The sequence below is a fragment of the Malaclemys terrapin genome, chromosome 3 (genome assembly GCF_027887155.1).
Source record: "Malaclemys terrapin pileata isolate rMalTer1 chromosome 3, rMalTer1.hap1, whole genome shotgun sequence".
Lineage (NCBI taxonomy): Eukaryota > Metazoa > Chordata > Testudines > Emydidae > Malaclemys > Malaclemys terrapin.
In genome coordinates, this window is record NC_071507.1 from 76,781,649 (window position 1) to 76,799,644 (window position 17,996).

Consider the following 17,996-nt stretch of genomic DNA (forward strand, 5'->3'; position numbering starts at 1 on the left):
AACTGCTCAGAATCAAATTCCATACAAGTCAAGACTGGACAGAATTGTCCTCTACTTATTCTTTTGAATTTGATCACCCTCTGAAAACAAGTAAACACAACAAAATGGTAAAAAGACACTTGCCTGGCAGTTGAAGTAAATACTTGTAAGGCTCTAAAAGAATTCTTTCAGATGTTTCTTCCATTCCCTCCATTTCAAGAAGCAGTGTTTCACTCTGTCAAAGAAAGGAGACTTCTTAATACCACAATCAAGGTTAGAGAATTAAAAAAAATATATAATGGAAGCCAGCCCCTAATTCTAAGAAAGAAGGAAAGAGATAAGCATACTTAAGGGATTTAGGACAAAGGCCCACTTAAAAAGTTGCTTGAAAGAAAACCATCGCTTTCTAACCATCACTGACTTTACATTACAAAATAAAGTCAGCTTGCTGTTGCTTCATATACACTTTAACCAGCACATTTTAAAAACAGGGGAACTTGTTTTGATTTTTGAGAATTGAAATTATAAACAATTTTAAAATCTGCTTTGATATTTGGGTTTTTAGACATTTTAGATATTCTGGCAAATGGGTATTTAAAAAAACTAGCTAATAGAATCCCACACAACTATCAAGCACCATTATGTAGATATTTCTAAAAGTTAGAACCAGAATAATTCAAATTCTAAACATGTGTTTATGTCCAGGACCGAATACACACAATACACAAGTTTACTATAAGCTTCTGGATTAAAAATAAAACAAACTGAATTTTTAAGGCATATTTTAAAACTCGAAATTTTTGGCTTACTTATTCTTTCATATTTGTTTTAAAATTCATACCATTATGTCTGCTATGTCATATTCTTTTATATCCGTTTAAGTGTTTGATTCTCTTTATCCTTGTTTTTTCTACCATGTATTCCATTTGTGTCTCAAGTTCTCTTACTGCCAGTTATGGATTTGTCTGTATATCTTATTCATCTTCGAATGTTCATTTCTCAGTTCATGTCCTCTCTCTCTCAGGCTCTCCATTTCTGTGACTTTTTTCAGATTTTTTTCTGTAATCCATTTTCCTTCCTCTCACCTTTCTTGCTGCACTGCAGATGCAGCAGCTCAAAACTCAATGCTTTTAATGTCATCTGAAGACTGGAACTGCAGTGGTAGTATGAAGTTTCGTTTTACTTCAGCAGCAGCTCTTGCCGGTTTAGAAGGCATCTTGCAAGGAGTGTTTTGCCTTAACAGTTGAAGAATGTTCTTGGCTACCAACCAAAAACCCTACTGCTAGATTTATAAGTGTAATGTACTCATTTTGAAAATAGGCATATGAAGGAGAGTGATCAAAATTTTTGCTAAAATGTAACTTTATTCCATTTACTATTTCCAGACAGTTTTCCTAGATGACTCTTGGTAACAGTTTTCCCCACATACACAGGAAAGACTTGCATTACAAAAAACAAATTAACACTTAATGTAGCGCAACCTCCTTAACAGTTAGTTAATTTAAGGGTAATCCAGAGTGCAATACCCTTCCTCACACTGAACAGAGTACCTTGCACCATCAGTTGCACCAAATTCAGTGGGAATACTTGTGAAGTAAGAATATCATAATCTTACCCCCAAAATAAGGATGGAATTGGGTAAAGAAATAGAGACTAGGAAAAAAAAAGACAAAGGGAGATCCTGGAAAGGTGAGAAACAATTCTATGAACTGCATTATGCGATGCTATGAGTTCATCATATTGCCAAAAAACTGTATTCAAATGGTTACCCAACACATGCCCTTTTTGTAAAAGCACAGGGCCAAAAGCTAAGATTCTGAAAGCTGTTAATTTCAGAGAATACGAATTTGAAACTTTTAAGATTTCCCCCAGATGTTTCCCAGAGCTATACAATATGCAGAGTTAGTTGCACACACTTCTGCTACAGTAAGAGTATTTGGCAGTTATTGCAAAATGAGATTTCTAGAGAAAAATGGTTTTTCGAAAGAGTTCTTCAAAAGGTGAGCATATAGGTTTACCCTCTCCAACACAAATGTTGTTTTTGTGATGCCTTACAAAGTTCTCAGATACAAGATATTCAGAAATTCCTACTTACACGGTGCCCCGCTCACTATGCAATGTCTTCAAACTGTTACATACATGCCCAACCCTAATTCCCTCTGCCCTTTCACAACAAGAGGTCACTAGTTAAGACAGTTTCCCATACCGATCTGTAAGTCACTGGGTGGTCCATGGAGAAGATATCATTGCCTCTTTCTTGTTTCCAGATGCTTTTATGGGTGTCCAGACTAGGCTTGACAATCTGGTCAATTGAGCAGTCAACCATCTATTTGATCAAGGTAAAATATTGTTATATATTCCACCAAGAATGCCCCAATGTAGCAGGTGACCTAATCTTTTGACTGCACCATAGAGCCATTCTTCAGAACTTCATTTTATTGAGTTTCACATTTTTCAGCGTTAAAATAACTCACCTAAGTAATTTGTTTTTTGTAATTAAGCATAAGAATTTAAAGCTAACCTTATTGGAAATCATACAGTATTCTTTTGATACTGCTCTAATAGTTAACACTTTAAAATATCTGACCATTTGACAATATTTGACCAATTATTTTTGGACTAGTCAAATGCCCAACCTTAGATCAGACTATTTTTTGTCAAGGAGAGAAGGGAATCCTACAGAAGCAGTTGAAAAAAATAAAAGGCAGCTTAACTACTTATACAGAGAACAGGAACTGATGGTCAATGCCACAAGAAGAGCCCCATGAAGAGGAGAACAAAGCAGTCAGACAATAGATCCACTGCAAGAGGGTCAAGTGGCAAGGCAACACATCCAGTAGAACAAAGAACAGAATGACAAGAAAGTCTGTGCAGGGGAAGGGGATTTAAAAAAAAATAAAAATAAAAACATAAAAACCATACAGGCAGCAGAAGCATGTCCTCTTGCACAAGTGGCAGAGAAACTTGAACACTGAATAAGAGAAAAGAGCAACACTAGAAACTGGAGAGGGCAGATGAAGACTAAAAACAAATTCTGCACCCTGGCCATTGCATTAGACACGCCTTACCACAAATACATGAAAAAATAATGGGAAAGTAAGCAACTGATCAAGTTGCCATAAAGTTATGCAGTTGCAAACAGACTAAGAAGTGATCTATGAAACCTCCTCTATTAACATATGGTCCACAATATGAAGGAGCTTGAGAGCTCCCCCATTAGGAAAAAATTACATTTAAAAAAATAACTATACTTTTTGACCGTTTCCCAGTGAAAAAATAAAACAAGGTCTCAGTCAGCCTCATGTCATCTGTCACCCAACACATCTTCGGGTCACCGTGAATTAAATTTGAGCAAACTAAGGCCACTACTTCTGAATGAGTGCACTCACAGGGATTTAACATGCTGTTTTCAATTAACAGAAGGTGTGAATTTAAGTAAAACTAATAGTAAAAAAGGAAGAATAGAAAGATGGAAGATATGAGCACTCCACACACACGACACTGAACAACATTAATCAAGGAACCAAAGGACACAGAAAAAATTCCTGAATTGCCTCTGCACTCATGCTAGGAGCTGGGGTAACAAACAAGAGAGTCTGGAATTGCTCATTTATGAGCACAAATTTCGCCTAGTTTGTAGTACCGAAATCTACTGGGATTATGTGCATGATTGGAATGTTAAAACAAATGGTTATAACATTTAAGAAGGATGGAGTGGGCAAAAGGAGAGGGGGAGTGGCGCTATGTCAAAGATAGCATTACCTATTTCTGAACTCAGAAGACAGTGATCTTGAATGCTTATGGATCAATGTCCTAAAAGATGGGGTATTAGTTGGTGTCTGGTACAGATCACCAAGTCACACTAGGTTCCTGGGGGTTGGTCATCCTGTTCCCTATTTATAATATTTAGGGGGGCAAAGATACATGCTCACAAGATACTTCAGTTTGACTGCCATGCTAGAAGTCTCATGCTTCCCATACTAAAACATTCTTGGAATTTCTAAACGTTACAGAGGACAATTTCCTAACTCAAGATGTGTTGAAGCCAACACAGGGTAATTCTTTATTAGACCTTGTCTGAACAGATAAAGAGGAAGTGATTACAGAACTAAAATTAATGGTAGCTTCGGTACAAGAGACCATAAATAAATAAGTAAATAAATGTACAAGCAGAATAAAGTCCATACCAGTAATATATATCCACACTTGGTTCTTTAATAGGGCCAGTTTCACAAAGCTGAAAACAATTCTGAGCCAAATCAGCTGGAAGAATTTAATTAGAAAAATGAATAACTGGAAATCATTTAAGAACACCTTACTAGATGCCCAAAAAGCCACAACAAAAGAAAGCAGATCTAGTTAAAAAAAACTAATCTGCTTTAGAGGGGAAGTGAAAGCATGCATATAGATATAGATAAAAAACAAGTGGGAAAAAGGGAAAGTGATAATGAATGAATATAAGGCAGAAGTTACAAATTGTAGCAAGCTGATATAGGAAGCCAAGGGACACAACGAAAAAATAAATAAATCTATGGCCAGCAGAGTTAAGGACAATAAGGAGTTTTGTAAATATATTATGGACCATCAGGATTCTTTTTGTTCCTTACTAGCTGAAAGTGGTAGAATCATCAATAATAATGCAGAAAAGACAGGAAGTGTTCAATAAATATTTCTGTTCTGTATTTGAGGAAAAACCGATGATATAGTCTCATCATAAGGTGTATAACACTTTCCATTTCACTATCTCTCTGGATGATGTCTACTAAAGTTAGATATTTTTACCTCAGCAGCTCCAGATAGCATTTTTAAATCTCTGGGATTCAAGTTAATTGGAGAGCTCACTGGATTTTTAATGCTGATTTTCCAATGTCTTGGAGCAATGAGGAAGTTCCAGAAGACTGGAAAGATGCTAATGTGTGCCAATTTTTTAAAAAGGGAAAATGAGATGACTCGGGAATTAAAGGCCTGTCAGTCTGACACTGATCCCAGGCAAAATAATGGAGTAGCTGATACAGAACTTGTTTAATAAATAAAGGTGGGTTAAGTAAGGTAATTAATGCAAAACTGCATGGGTTTATGGACAATAGACCCTGTTAAACTAACTTGATTTTTTTTTTATGAGATTACAAGTTTAGTTGATTAAAGTAATGGTGTTGACACAGTATACTTTGACTTCTAACGCATTTCACTTGATACCACACAACACTTCAAATAAAAGACTAGAATGATATAAAATTGACCTGGCACATGTGAAGTGGATTAAAATTGGCTAATTGTAACTATAAACAGGGAATAGTCATGGATCAGTTGTATTTCCAGTCATGTCCAGCAGGGATTGGTTCTTGGCCCTATGCTTAACATTTTTATCAATGACCTGAAGGAAAACAAAAATCACTGAAAGTCTGTTGATGACACAAAAATTTGGAGAGTAGTAAATAAAGAAGACAGGTCCTTGATTCAGAGCAATCTAGATCACTTGATAAACTGGGCACAAGTAAACAATAAGCATTTTAATACAGCTAAATGTAAATATATACATCTAACAAAGAATGTAGGCCATGCTATACGATGGGGTCTCTTTCCCAGGAAGCAGTGACTCAAAAAGATTTGGGGGTTGTCACAGTGGATAACCAGTGGAACATGAGCTTCTAGAGTGATGCTGTGCCTAAATAAGCTAATGTGATTCTGGGATGCATAAACAGGAATCTCGAGCAGGAGCAGAGATCATTTTATCTTTGTATTTGGCACTGGTGCATCTGCTGCTGGAATACAGTGTCCTGTTCTGATGTCCACACTTCAAGAAGCATGTTGATAAATTGGAGAGGTTTCAGAGAAGAGCCATGAGAATAATTAAAAGACTAGAAAACATGCCTTATATTGATAGACTCAAAGAGCTCAATCTATTTACCTTAGAAGGTTAAGAGGTAACCTGGTTACAGTCTATAGTATCGTGGGGAACAAATATTTAATAATGGGCTCTCCAATCTAGCTGAGAAAGGTATAACATTATCTAATGGCTGAAAGTTGAAGCAAGACAAATTCAGACTGGAAGTAAGGTGTAGTTTGCCACTGGGACAATTTACTAAAGGTCATGGTGGATTCTCCATCATTGACAATCTTTTTTCTAATAGATATGGTCTCGGAATTATTTTGTGGAAACTATGGCCTGTGTTATACATGAGATCAGACTACACAATCACAATGGTCCTTTTGGACTTGTAATCAATAAATTTGGCTTTACTGTCCTAAATGTGCCAATATAGACACACCTTAAAATATATGTCATCATGCCACCTAAGCCAGTGATTGAATAGGAGACCTCCAAAGAAAGTGGTACGAGCAATTCAGCAGCTAAGAAGATTCCCCAGCAGGGTTAAAAAGCATGTGCAAGGAGAGAGGCTCTATTTCAGACCTAATATAGAAAAGTTATTGTTTGTTATAAAAAGCTTTCATAGCCCTCTTTGCAAGAGCAGAGGTGTTCACAATGCTGTTTCGGCCAAATCCCAATTTGGTTATTATATTAGTTTACAACAATTAGCTTCAGTCTGAAAATTTATTCTTCACTTTGCCTCCTAGACTGCTGCATGGTGTTGCTGGTACCAAATGAGGTATGTTCCAATCCAGGGGCAGCTAAATATTTCACTTGTGGAGAAATGATTTCTTAATGGAGGCAAGTGTTGCCAAAACAGCTCAGTAAAATATATACTTTAATAAAATATTTAACTTATCTTAATTTTTGCACTCATTTTATTACCACCAATTCTATTACTTGTTTACATTAACATCCATACTACTCTAGCACTTTCCAAAGAGCTCTCAATTTAAAAGACAAAATCGAAGTAGAAACATGCAGCAAAACAACTTAAGTGGTTAAGGAGGTATTAGGCTATATAGTTATCTAATTGGCTAGCACAATGCATTCCATTTTGTGAGTACAGCTTAGCCAACTCCTTCAATATAAGAATCACCTCAATATTTAAGGGAATACAAAATGTAGATGAATGCAAGTTAGATTTATTCAAAATGTCCTCTAAAGTATATTTATTTAAACACATCCCCTTCAGCATTTGCCACGTTGTTGTAGCTGTGACAGTCCCAGGGTATGAGACACACAAAGTGGGTGTGATAATATATTTTAATAGCCCAACTTCTGTTGGTGAGAGACAATGTTTCAAGCTTACACTGAAAAAGAGCTCTGAGTAAGCTTGAAAACTTGTCTCTGATCAACAGAAGTTGGTCCAATAAAAGATATTATCTCACCCACCTTGTCTCTAAATACGGTCTGCAATTCTTAGAGCAGCAGCAGCATCTAATAAAACCAGAAATTAAAACCGGGCTAGTCTCATTGTCCAAAACATATGCATTACAAGTTAATATTTCTAGTTTTAGCAATCTAAGCAGTTCAAGAATGCCAAGCACTTTTTACTATTACTGTTGCAGCAGGTCCTTGAAATGGCTGCTATTGAGCCCATTTACAGGTTTATCTTTAAAATTTTACTCGAGGGCATTCGGCGCAAAAAATAAAAATTCTGCACACAATATTTTTAAAATATGCAAAATTCTGCAAGTTTCGTTTTTCAATAAATAAATGCACAGACTCCAGGATGGCAGTGGGGAGCACAGGCCAATGGCTGCACGAAGGCAGTCCCCCTCAGCTCCCAGACATGGATACTGTGGTGAGGCTGCACCCGATCCTGACGCAGCACAAGGCTTGGGCTTGCCCCAGAAATAGCCTGGGGCCCTGCCCCTCTGCACCAGGTGCGGGGCAGGCAAGCTCAACCATGCAGGATCCAAGTGCGGATGGTCTCAGCGTGGAGGGATCCAGGTGTGGGGTGAGAGAATTCTGTGTGGGACAATCTGGGTGCAGGCAGCTCAGTGGGGGAGGGTGACCAGACTGCAAGTGTGAAAAATCGGGACAGGGGTGGGGTGGGGGGGTAATAGGAGCCTATATAAGAAAAATACCCAAAAATTGGGACCATCCCTATAAAATCAGGACATCTGGTCACCCTAGTGGGGGGAGAGGGGGGAGAAGAGATCTGTCTGCATAGAGGCTTGTTGGGAGGGTTGCAGGGGCAACTGGACTCCACAGGGGCTTCCAGGTGAAGGTGGTTGGGGCTCAGTGGAGGGTCTGGGAGTGGGGGTATCAGCAGGGATGGTTGTGGAAGCGGGGCTTGGTGGGGTGGAGGTCTGGGTGCAGCTAGTTGAGGGTCAGTAGCATGAGAATCTGGATGTGAGGGCTCAGGGTGGTATGGGGTGGGACATCAGAGTTGGGGGTTTGATTGCAGGAAGCTCAGTAGGGGTGGTGGTTCTGGATTACCAGGTGAGGCTTGGCAGAGGTGTCTGGGTATGGGAGGTCCAGATGCATGCAGGGTTGGGTGGATGGGGGAGCAGTTCCCTGTACAGAGACCCCCTCCACCCACAGGTGAGGAGAGATGGGGCAGGAAACAGGGGAGGATGCTGAGCTTTCTGCAGCTCAGGGAGCAGGTCACAGCCCCAGCAACTCCTGACAGGGGAAGAGGAAGTCCCATCTTCTCCTGCCTCCAGCCCAGTCGGGACTAGCAGCTGATGCTAGCTCAGAGTAGGAGCACCTGGCTAGGGTGTCTCCAGCCCCGTGGTGATTTACCTCTCCACTGGCTGCTCTGGGGGTCCGAAACAATGTGCCTGCGCTGCTAAGGAGTGGTGCGTGAGTGCTCTTGCACCTTCCCTTTGCTTCCCTGTCAGAATTTTTTTTTCCCCTGCAGGGAAGCAAAAAAATCTGCATGGGACGTGAACTCTGTGCACATACATTGGTGCAGAATTCCCCCAGCAGTTTAAAAAGATTAATCATGGCCAGAAGTTACATAGAAATACCATATTTTTGCAGAGTTACCATTTATTACTCAAATGACTGAATACATAAGTGCAAATTTTTATTATTTTAAAGTCACTTTTAGCCCAGCAGCACCTACACAGCAGTAAAAGGAACAGGAGTACTTGTGGCACCTGAGAGACTAACAAATTTATTAGAGCATAAGCTTTCGTGGACTACAGCCCACTTCTTCGGATGCATATAGAGTGGAATAAATATTGAGGAGATATATATACACACAGAGAGCATATATGTGTGTGTATATATATATATATCTCCTCAATATTTATTCCACTCCATATGCATCCGAAGAAGTGGGCTGTAGTCCACGAAAGCTTATGCTCTAATAAATTTGTTAGTCTCTCAGGTGCCACAAGTACTCCTGTTCTTTTTGCGGATACAGACTAACACAGCTGCTACTCTGAAACGTACACAGCAGTAATAGGTGATATCTTGGCAAACACGGTCTTGGATCCAAGCTATCATCCATAGGGTTGTCAGGCATAACTAAAGGCAGAATTTGGACTACCGAAGTCTATTTTTAGTGGTAACAGAGAAAGACCATTCTGCTTTTAAAAACCTACATTAAATTTGCAGGACTGGCAATTCAGACATACAATCTTTTAACTTGTAAACTGAATGAAACTGAAGTCAGAGAAACAGTCACCATGGAACCTAACTATGCCACAACTACACTATTTTCAGAGCTGAACTGCACTTTAAATATCTTTGCAAAGAAAGCAAAATACTCAATAGAACACCAAATGGCTAAACCCGCAATGACTTAGTAACAAAACTCAACTACACACGGTTCATCCTGAGGGCTATTTATTGCTTACCTCTGCCAAAAAGCTGGGTACATCAGCTCCAGCAGTGGCTTTGATTATGTATAAATGCTGTTGTTGCTTAAATTACAGCGCCATTTCAGCAAAATGCCAGAGCGAGACCAAACAGCGGCCCCTTCAGCCCCCGAGAATACTGGAGCCAGCTCAGCTTTGCCTCGCGGGGAGGCGCCACCCTCAGAGACCGAGTCCGCTTTCAGAGCGACCCCAAAGGAAGGGAGCGAATAGGGAGTCCGGATGCTGCCGGCCCTTTGCTTCCCCTTAGTTCTCCCTGCCGGTGCCGGCCGGCCGGTCAGGCACAGCACTACCCGCAGCAGGCTCCGGGCAGCGACCTGACCGGCGTCTGCGCCGCGAGACCTGCTCCCGCTTTCCCCATCTCGCCAGGCAGCTCGCCGGCCGGGACCCGGGCAAGTCCGCGCGCAGCGGGGCGCTCGCGTCATGGCGCAACGTTGCCCCGGGGGGCGCGGCGGCGGCGAACCAAGCCCAGCGGGCCGAGAGGAACAGGCCGGGTAGGTGTCGCTCCCAGCAGGGAGCCTCCCCCGGCAGCACAAAGGAGCCCGGCTGGCGACACGGACCGGGGAGACCGGGGCACAGGGGACCAGCGGCGCCCGAACCCCCCCACCTACCGCGGTCACATCCGCCTCCTTGTTCCCGGGCCTGGCCAAGACGCGCCCCGCCGTTCCGGCCCAGGCGGGTTCCCGACACCGGCAGCAGCGCGTTAAAAACTCCACCCACTTCCACCTCAGCCACTACCGTCGCCACCACCCTCTTCTGTTGGGGGGAAAATGCGCCACCAGGGCTTCACTGCGCAGGCGCTAGGCCCTCCCACTTGTTTTAATTAGCACTCGATTCGTCCCACCCCCTGGCGGCCCCTCATGCGCGATGCATCATGGGATATGTGGTTCGGGTGTGAAGCTCAGCTGCTTCTGGGCGCAGAAGAGCGGCGAGGGAAAGAACCGCGTTACCCATGAGCCTCTGCGGCGCCGAGTCTCTGTTTCCATAGAATTGGTGGAAAAATGACGTTAGTGTTTCCGATATGGGAGCCAATGGTGCAGGGAGACGGGTGGGCCTTACCGGTTCCGGACCAATAGAGAAAGTGCAGGGCGGGGAGGGGGCGGGTCTCTATCCGTCAGTCACTTTGTGAGGTGGGGGGAGGGGAGTGAGAGGCTCCGAACGGAGCAGCCACCGCCAGCGCCGGGTCCGGGCAGGGGGGGATCGGCCCCATCATACGCAGCGCGGAGCTGCAGCCGTCGCCAGAGCCCTTGCTGGGGGATTGATCCGGGACCAGCACCAACCCAACGGGTCCGGAGCCGGGAGGAGGCTTCGTCCACCATCTCCTCCCGGGTCAGGGAGAGCCGCGGGCGGGCGCCGCGGAACAAAGGTAACAGCGACAGCAGGAGAAAGAGCCGCCCCGGCCCCGCCGCCAGCGGGTGAGGGAGCGGGGCGTTCGCTGCTTGTGGCCGTTCCCAGGCGGGAGCGGGGTTGTTTTTGTCCTGGCGAGACTGCGGCGGGACTCGCTGATTTCCCCCCCGTCGCCCCCCGCGCGTGAGGTGGGGGGTGGTGAGGGGCTGGAGTCGCTGCGGGGCGGCGAGGAGCCCTACGGGGGCTGCCTCATTACTGCCTGATCGGGTCCGGCCCGCCTGCGCTGGGCAGTTGCGGCTGTTGCTGTTAAAACTCCTGTCGCGGAGTCAGCGCTTTCTTTTATGGGGGTGGGAGAAGCTGCCGCCTCTGTCGGGATCCACAGAGCCGCAGCCCCTCCAACGGGGAGAGCTGCCACCCAACCCCCTCCTCTTCCTCATACAATGGAGGAGCAGCGGCCCCTTCCCCCCCCCCTCCGCCGCAGCAAAGTGGGGGGGTTTCCAGGGATCAGACATCGCCGCCCCCCTCCAGCCCGCAGGTCTCTGGGGAGAGGATTGAGAGCCCCGGCCCCTGTGAGCTGGGCGCGGAGCGGGGACTCTCCTGGAGCAGCCGGAGAGGCTGGGGGTGGGTTGTTGTTGTGGCAAGTTTCTCCTCCTCTGACAGAAATGGCGTCAATGGCAGCGAGTGAAGGGGAAGCCGAGCCGCGGTGTGTGGGGGCTGGAGGGAAAGCAGTGGCCGAGCGGGGGGAGGGGGGACTGAATGGGGCGATATCGCAAATGGGGGGTGGCGAGATCTGGGAGAAGGGGGTTGACCAGGATCCCGGCGGCTCCCCCGCCTGTTCCCCCCGCGCTCCGGTGCAAACGGCTGGTGCGGTGGCTCAGTGCTTTGTTTTAATTCCAGGTCCAGCCTCGGCCGCTCAGCCCCGATCGGGGGCTTTTCTCCGCAGCCTGAGCTCATCATGAAGGTAAAACCCTCGTCTCTCTGTCTGGGAAGGGATGGGGAAAGGGTTGCATGAGGGAATGGTGCCCGATTTGTCCCGGCCCCGCTCCCCGGTGCGAGGCTCGGCGCTGGTGCGGATCTAGGCTGCTTCGCCCCACTGCCGTGGTGGTGCCTTAGATGCCTTTGGTGTTTGCTGTGCAGGTTTGGCTCCGCCAGGTTTTGCTGAGGGACTGTGTAAGTTCACTGCGAGCAGGTCGTTCCCTTTCCGAAACCACCGTTCGTGGGGGAATAAGGACATGGCTGCCGGGCCAAGCTTGATGAAGGAATAGGGGACAATCACTCCGCTTCGGAAAGTAACATTGCAGAGGAACTATCAGCATTAATTGAGGTTAAATGATGGATTTACTTTCTGTGCCTTAACGGGAGTTCTGTAGAATTAATAATCGTGAGCTGAGGAGGTGGTGTCTGTATAGAGGATGCTCTGCAGTGAAGGTAGTGCTGTAGGATGCAGAATGATTTTCAAACAGCTTTTTAGTTTCCTTTTTAGTGCTGTGTGCAGTATCCACATACACCATTGTCAGTCAGAGGCATTTGTAGACCATTGATACTTGGTATATTAGGCAAGCCTGATTGAAGTGATTGTTCCACTCGATATAGATGTTTTTGTGAAGAATCTTGCATTTCATTAGTAGATTTATCAAGTGTGATTATCAGCCTTTACCCTGATTTACTCTTGGTGAATACAGTGTCTTGTCTTAAATACTGTTATTTGTATTACAATAGCACCCAGAGTTCTTAATCAGAATCATGCCCCCATTGTACTGCATTAAATCTGGCTTCTAAGTTTTATAAAACTTATCAACTACATTTGTTGTATAAGTGCAGAAAAATTTTTGGAATATATGTACAGCCTGTCAGCTTTATTATTTGTTGCTAAATACAGTAATCTCCTGCTAGAGTCAAACTTCTTTGGGGTTCTGTATATGTGTGCCCATGTGTATATTATATCAAATGTATATACAACATTGTATTCAGGAAACACTAGAAATAGCAGAGGAAACAAACAGTTCTATTTAACTGGATTCAGTAGGGGATACTAAGCACAGTAAAGTACGTAAGGTTCAGTACATTCCCTTTTGGTTACTAATAAAAGAGACATAAAATGTACAGTTTTAACTATTATTCCCTATGTCTTTTCTTTAATGGAGGAGTAACTTAGTGAGGTCTGAAGTAGTGTGCCAATATTTGTATTTCATTAATAAGTTGCATCTAGTAAGAAATAAAAACTATGGTTAAGTGTTTACAGCAGCGTTATATGGAAGTTCCCAAATTGTGGTCCATGGCTTGCTCATCTGTGGAGTGTTGGCTAAATACATGGTCCTCTTTCTACTCGTGTCCATGTTGGGGGATGGAACAGATAGGAGCAGGAGATGAAATCTAGAGTGGGGGTTCTCAACCATTTTCTTTCTGAGGCCCCCACAACATGTTATTAAAAACCCCATGGCCCACCTGTACCATAACAACTATTTTTCTGCATATCCTGTAAAAGCCAGGGCCGGCATTAGGAGTAGCAAGCAGGGCCCCACACCACAGGTGACCCCACAAAGCAAAGTTGCTCAGGCTTCGGCTTCACCCCAGCTGACCGGTCTTGGGCCTCGAACTTCAGCTTTCTGCCCTGGGCCCCACCAAGTCTAACATTGGCCCTGCTTGGCAGACTCCCTGAAACCTGCGTGCGGACCTCCAGGGGGCCCCGGACCCCTGGTTGAGAACAGCTTATCTAGAGTAAATGGAGACAGAGTGGTGAACTTTTTTTTCCAAAAGGATCTAAAGGCAGCTAAATATATAGAAGTACTTTTCTAATACTACTTTTCCATGTAAACAAATGCGTAATTACCATGGAGATACTGTTGTTCAGATACTGTGGTTAAAGGATACATATAAGTGCCTACATATACAACTGTGGAGGTGAGGACCACAAATGGGAGGGGAAAGTGTGCTATAGCACAGCATGAAAACCCCTCTTTTAGCTCAATTGAATAAGTAGCAAAAGGCTTAAATCTTAAATATCAGACACAAAAGCCTGTTATAGATCCATATTTTAGACAGTATTTTAACAAAAGCTAGAAGTTTCTTTAGTTATAAATAAGATTCAGACTGCCATTCATACAAGAAGTTTGATTTTTTAGTATGATTTTAAAACATGTTTTGTGATTTGTTCATGATGAGATCTGAACTTCTATGTGGTCAAAATGAGTAAACCGACTGTCTGGAATTTCGCCTTAAAATTAATTTGGGATTTAAATTGGAAGATGTAACTCTAAAAAGGAGCTTTACTGTAACTAACAGCACAAAAATAAAATAAAATTTTAGCGGGTTTTAAGCTTCCAGAGAGTAATACAGCATGTCTCATGCTAAATAAATGTATATCAGTTTACAATCTTGTGAGTTAGTTTGCATATCCATAAGGATATTGCGAGGGTACAAGTTTGTCTAATCAGAAGTAATAGAAGAGAGTAAACAGGGAATTATTTTTTTCTATTCACCTACATCACAGAGTAACTGAATGACTGATAAAACAGAGTAGGATGGTGCTTAAAAAACATGACTGAATTTGTTTATAAGCTACTGGAAGAGTGTAATGATGGACATTTTTGCATTTAGAGGATTGAACTCTAAAGACCCAGTTTTACAATGAGCCTGCCCATATTGTGCTCATTGCAGGATTGGGGCCTAAGCCTTGATTATTGATTTAGTGATCTTTCCTTCAGATGAAGGAGTCAGTGTATTTTGTGGATAGGGCATTAATTTGGGAGTCTGGAGAGCTGTTCTAGCCCATCTCTGCCACTGGCTCTTTTTGTGTGAACAGTTCAGCTTTACTATGCCATATCCTTCCCATCTGTGTAAAGAAAATAGGATATTTACTCTTCTTTGTAAAGCTCCATGGAGGAAGAATGCTATATAAGAACTAAGTAGTAGTATTAAAGTAGTATTAAGTTCACTTAACATGCTTAGTTATGGCTTGGAACTGTGAGGGGAACAATGGTGATATTGTCTCCCAACACAAGGTTTCTCATCCTTTTTTGAATCACTCCCCACCTTAGCATTTTTTTAACATGGACCTGTCCCCACATCCATGAGGGCACCGGCACCAGTTCAGATTTCAATAGGAGGGACAACTTTCAGCTGGGGTCCAGGGGCCACTTAAGCCCTGGATGCTCTTGGATATTTTTTTAAGATAAATATGCAAAGATCAGTCTATTTCAGAAGCATTGTTGTGATTATTTCCTATACTACCCAGCAGTGCCCCCCAAACTCATTCCCGCAAATCACCTGACAGGGCCCTCCCACCCCATGTTCCTCCCAGATTACCTAGCAGCGCTCACCCCCCTACTCCTTGTAACCCCACCTGGCAGTGCCCCTACCCACTGTATTGCCCCAGCTTTAAATGACCTGGCAGCGCCCTCACTTGGTATCTTCCCTTCCCCTCCCCTCAATCACAAACCCATGGCTTCTTCCTACAGCGAGAGTGGAGGGGAGGGGGCGGGGGGGGGGCACGTGGAGAGGATTCTGCTGGAGGGAGGAGTTCCCACTCCACATACTGCTCCTCTAGGTGTTCCTGCTCCCCAGGGTCAGTACTCTCTACCACAGGTTGGAGTTCTGCAGGTGGAGTCCCCTCCCATCTAGAGCTGCAGTGACTGATAGCACCACAGGCCAGTCATGGCTCTCCTGTAAAAGTTGGGTTCTGTGAAGCAATCCTAGGGTCCATTCAAAGCACCAACTGCAGCCCATCCTCCATGCTCAAATCAGCTGGCCATTTGGCCCGCCTGTGCCTCCCCCCCCCGCCTCCTTGCCTTCTCCTAAGTGTGTACCACCTCTTATAGTCAGTGATAGCAATGTATTCCCCACAACAGCACATCTAGATCCAAAGAAATTAATCCCTTTGTATACTAATACGTAATACCTCAGCCTACCAAGAGTGCTATGTACATAAGCTGCAAAGATGAAAAAACATTACAGTTTTGTTTATATAAATGTTGGAATAAAACCAAACTGGATGTTCTACTAGAGGTAAACAAAGCTTTTCTCTCTTGTTATCACATACTGGCCTAAACTAGAGAAAGGCTAGAGTGGTGTGTGAATTGCTATAGCAATTTCTGAGTTCTAATTGGGATTTTCTTAATCACATTGCATGCCTTGCACATGACTCTTAGCAAAATAAGAGTGTTTCTGATGGTTAAAGAATCTTGGATTGCCAGCAGGTACCTTTTTACGAAGTAATTATGTTCCAACAACTAGTTTTATATAACACAATTGTTGAAAAGCAGTCTATAAGCTTTCTATCTTAAAATTTTTTAAAGTCAGGATTAACCTACAAAAAAGACCTACAACATGAGGTGTACTTTTTTTTGTTTTTTTAATCTAAAGGTTAGGGCTGTAGATATTTAATTGGAACTTAAGCACTATAGTTAGATATTTAAAAGGTGTTTCTGAAAGTATTTTCCTTTACCTTTTGTTAGTGAGAGCACTTAATATAAAATTTCTCACTGTGGCTTGGAAATGTACTTGATGCTGACTAGCTGTATGATAACAGAAGTAGTCAATATTGTAGAAACTTAGAGTTGCACTGTGAATCAAGTACAGTAGAACCTCATTTATGTGACCCTCCTTTATCCAACTGTCTGTATTAACCAAACAACCAGCAACACAGGTCCAGAAGCAGATGATCTCTCCTATGGCCACTAGACGGTGCTGCAGCCTTGCATTGTCCCATTCTCCGGATTATCCGAATTTTTGATTATCCGATCTGGCCCTGGTCCCAGTTAGATTGGATAAACGGGGTTTTGCTGTGTGTGTCTGGTTAGATCTAATGTGGTTGTAACAAAAGAAAATGTTGAAAAATGCCTATTTAAATGTTAGTATATCCTTGACCTTTAAAATTGGAGCTTTAATATGCCAAGCCTAAATTACAGTTTTACATAATTGTAGATATATTTGTATTCCATAGCCTCAGGTGTTGTGGGGTGCTCATTCAAAACTGACAAAGCTGTGCGACAGGAAGAATGTGTTTTTTAAACATCTTCATTTTAAATTTACATATTGGTTTCAACAACAGTCATTTCACAGTGACCTATCTAGCTCTCCTACAGAGGTCACTGGTGCATGCTTATGCTACGACTATGCTGCCAAAAGCCAGTCTGCTACTCCAGTCCATTGTGTTATGTCCCTATTTCCAAAGTGAAATATGTCTTCTAAACTTTTAGTAACTAATTTCCATCCTGCAGCACAAGTCAGCTGAAAGTCAACTGTTCTCATGCTCATGCTACAGTCTGGAAACTAGTTAAGGCATTTAGTGACCTTTCATTTTCTAGTCAGCTCTGTGGGCGGCAGCAGAAGTGCTGGGGTGGCACAGGAACACTACTAGTTGGGGACTGCTCGCGTGAAGAAGTGGGAGAACAGGTAAGACTTGTGGTGTATTTTTCTCCAGAATTGGTTTTTGGTTTGCAAGAAACCACTCCTTTTAGAAGAAATGCTCCCTTTATGCTCCTTACTAACCAACCTCTGGTCACTTTTCAATTTCCTCATGCTTACATAATTACGCAGAAAGAAAAGCAAACACTGCTTTACAGAACATGTCTGAATATCTTAGACTGGATAGAATTTGACTTCTTTCATAGCTGAAATGTCAGCCACCTTATATCATACAACAAATGTATAATTTGAAAATCCATGTCTTTAATATTTAATCATTTAATAAAAACTGAGATACAGGAGCTCCAAGGTAACCTAGGCTAGCTTGGGCGGTGGCGGGGGGAGAGGTCTGCTTTAACTGAGGAAAGTTTGTTACTATCACAGTTCAGGGCAAATGCTTCTGTATTTTCGCTCAGTGGTCCAGCAAGGACACCCATTCTCAGAGTTCAGCTCCCCAGCAGTTGCCTTCCTTGGGCAGAGACTGGCATCTTTTTCCTTTCTGACTGGGGAATTTCCAGGCTGCACAAATCCCTGCCTTCACTGTGTTATTCCCAGCCGAG

General features: G+C 43.4%; 2 protein-coding genes across 5 annotated transcripts in view; one reads left to right on the forward strand and one right to left on the reverse strand.

Annotated features, from left to right (window-relative positions):
- Window positions 1–10,448, reverse strand: part of GGPS1 (geranylgeranyl diphosphate synthase 1) — a 58,956-nt gene extending 48,508 nt beyond the window's left edge. The window contains exons 1-3 of one of the 4 annotated variants that reach the window (XM_054022330.1): window positions 10,296–10,448; window positions 2,186–2,305; window positions 124–214 (exon numbers count right to left, since the gene is read on the reverse strand). In XM_054022330.1, the coding sequence (XP_053878305.1) occupies window positions 124–214; window positions 2,186–2,305 (211 nt within the window). In that variant the 5' untranslated portion in view covers window positions 10,296–10,448. Of the gene's footprint in view, window positions 1–123; window positions 215–2,185; window positions 2,306–9,666; window positions 10,092–10,295 lie in introns of those variants that run through there. The other 3 variants (XM_054022331.1, XM_054022332.1, XM_054022333.1) reach the window with 3 other exon arrangements.
- A 394-nt stretch (window positions 10,449–10,842) lies between these two features.
- ARID4B (AT-rich interaction domain 4B) overlaps window positions 10,843–17,996 on the forward strand; it is a 147,893-nt gene continuing 140,739 nt past the window's right edge. The window contains exons 1-2 of the mRNA XM_054021294.1: window positions 10,843–11,050; window positions 11,929–11,992. Of these exons, the coding sequence (XP_053877269.1) occupies window positions 11,987–11,992 (6 nt within the window). The 5' untranslated portion in view covers window positions 10,843–11,050; window positions 11,929–11,986. The remainder of the gene's footprint in view (window positions 11,051–11,928; window positions 11,993–17,996) is intronic.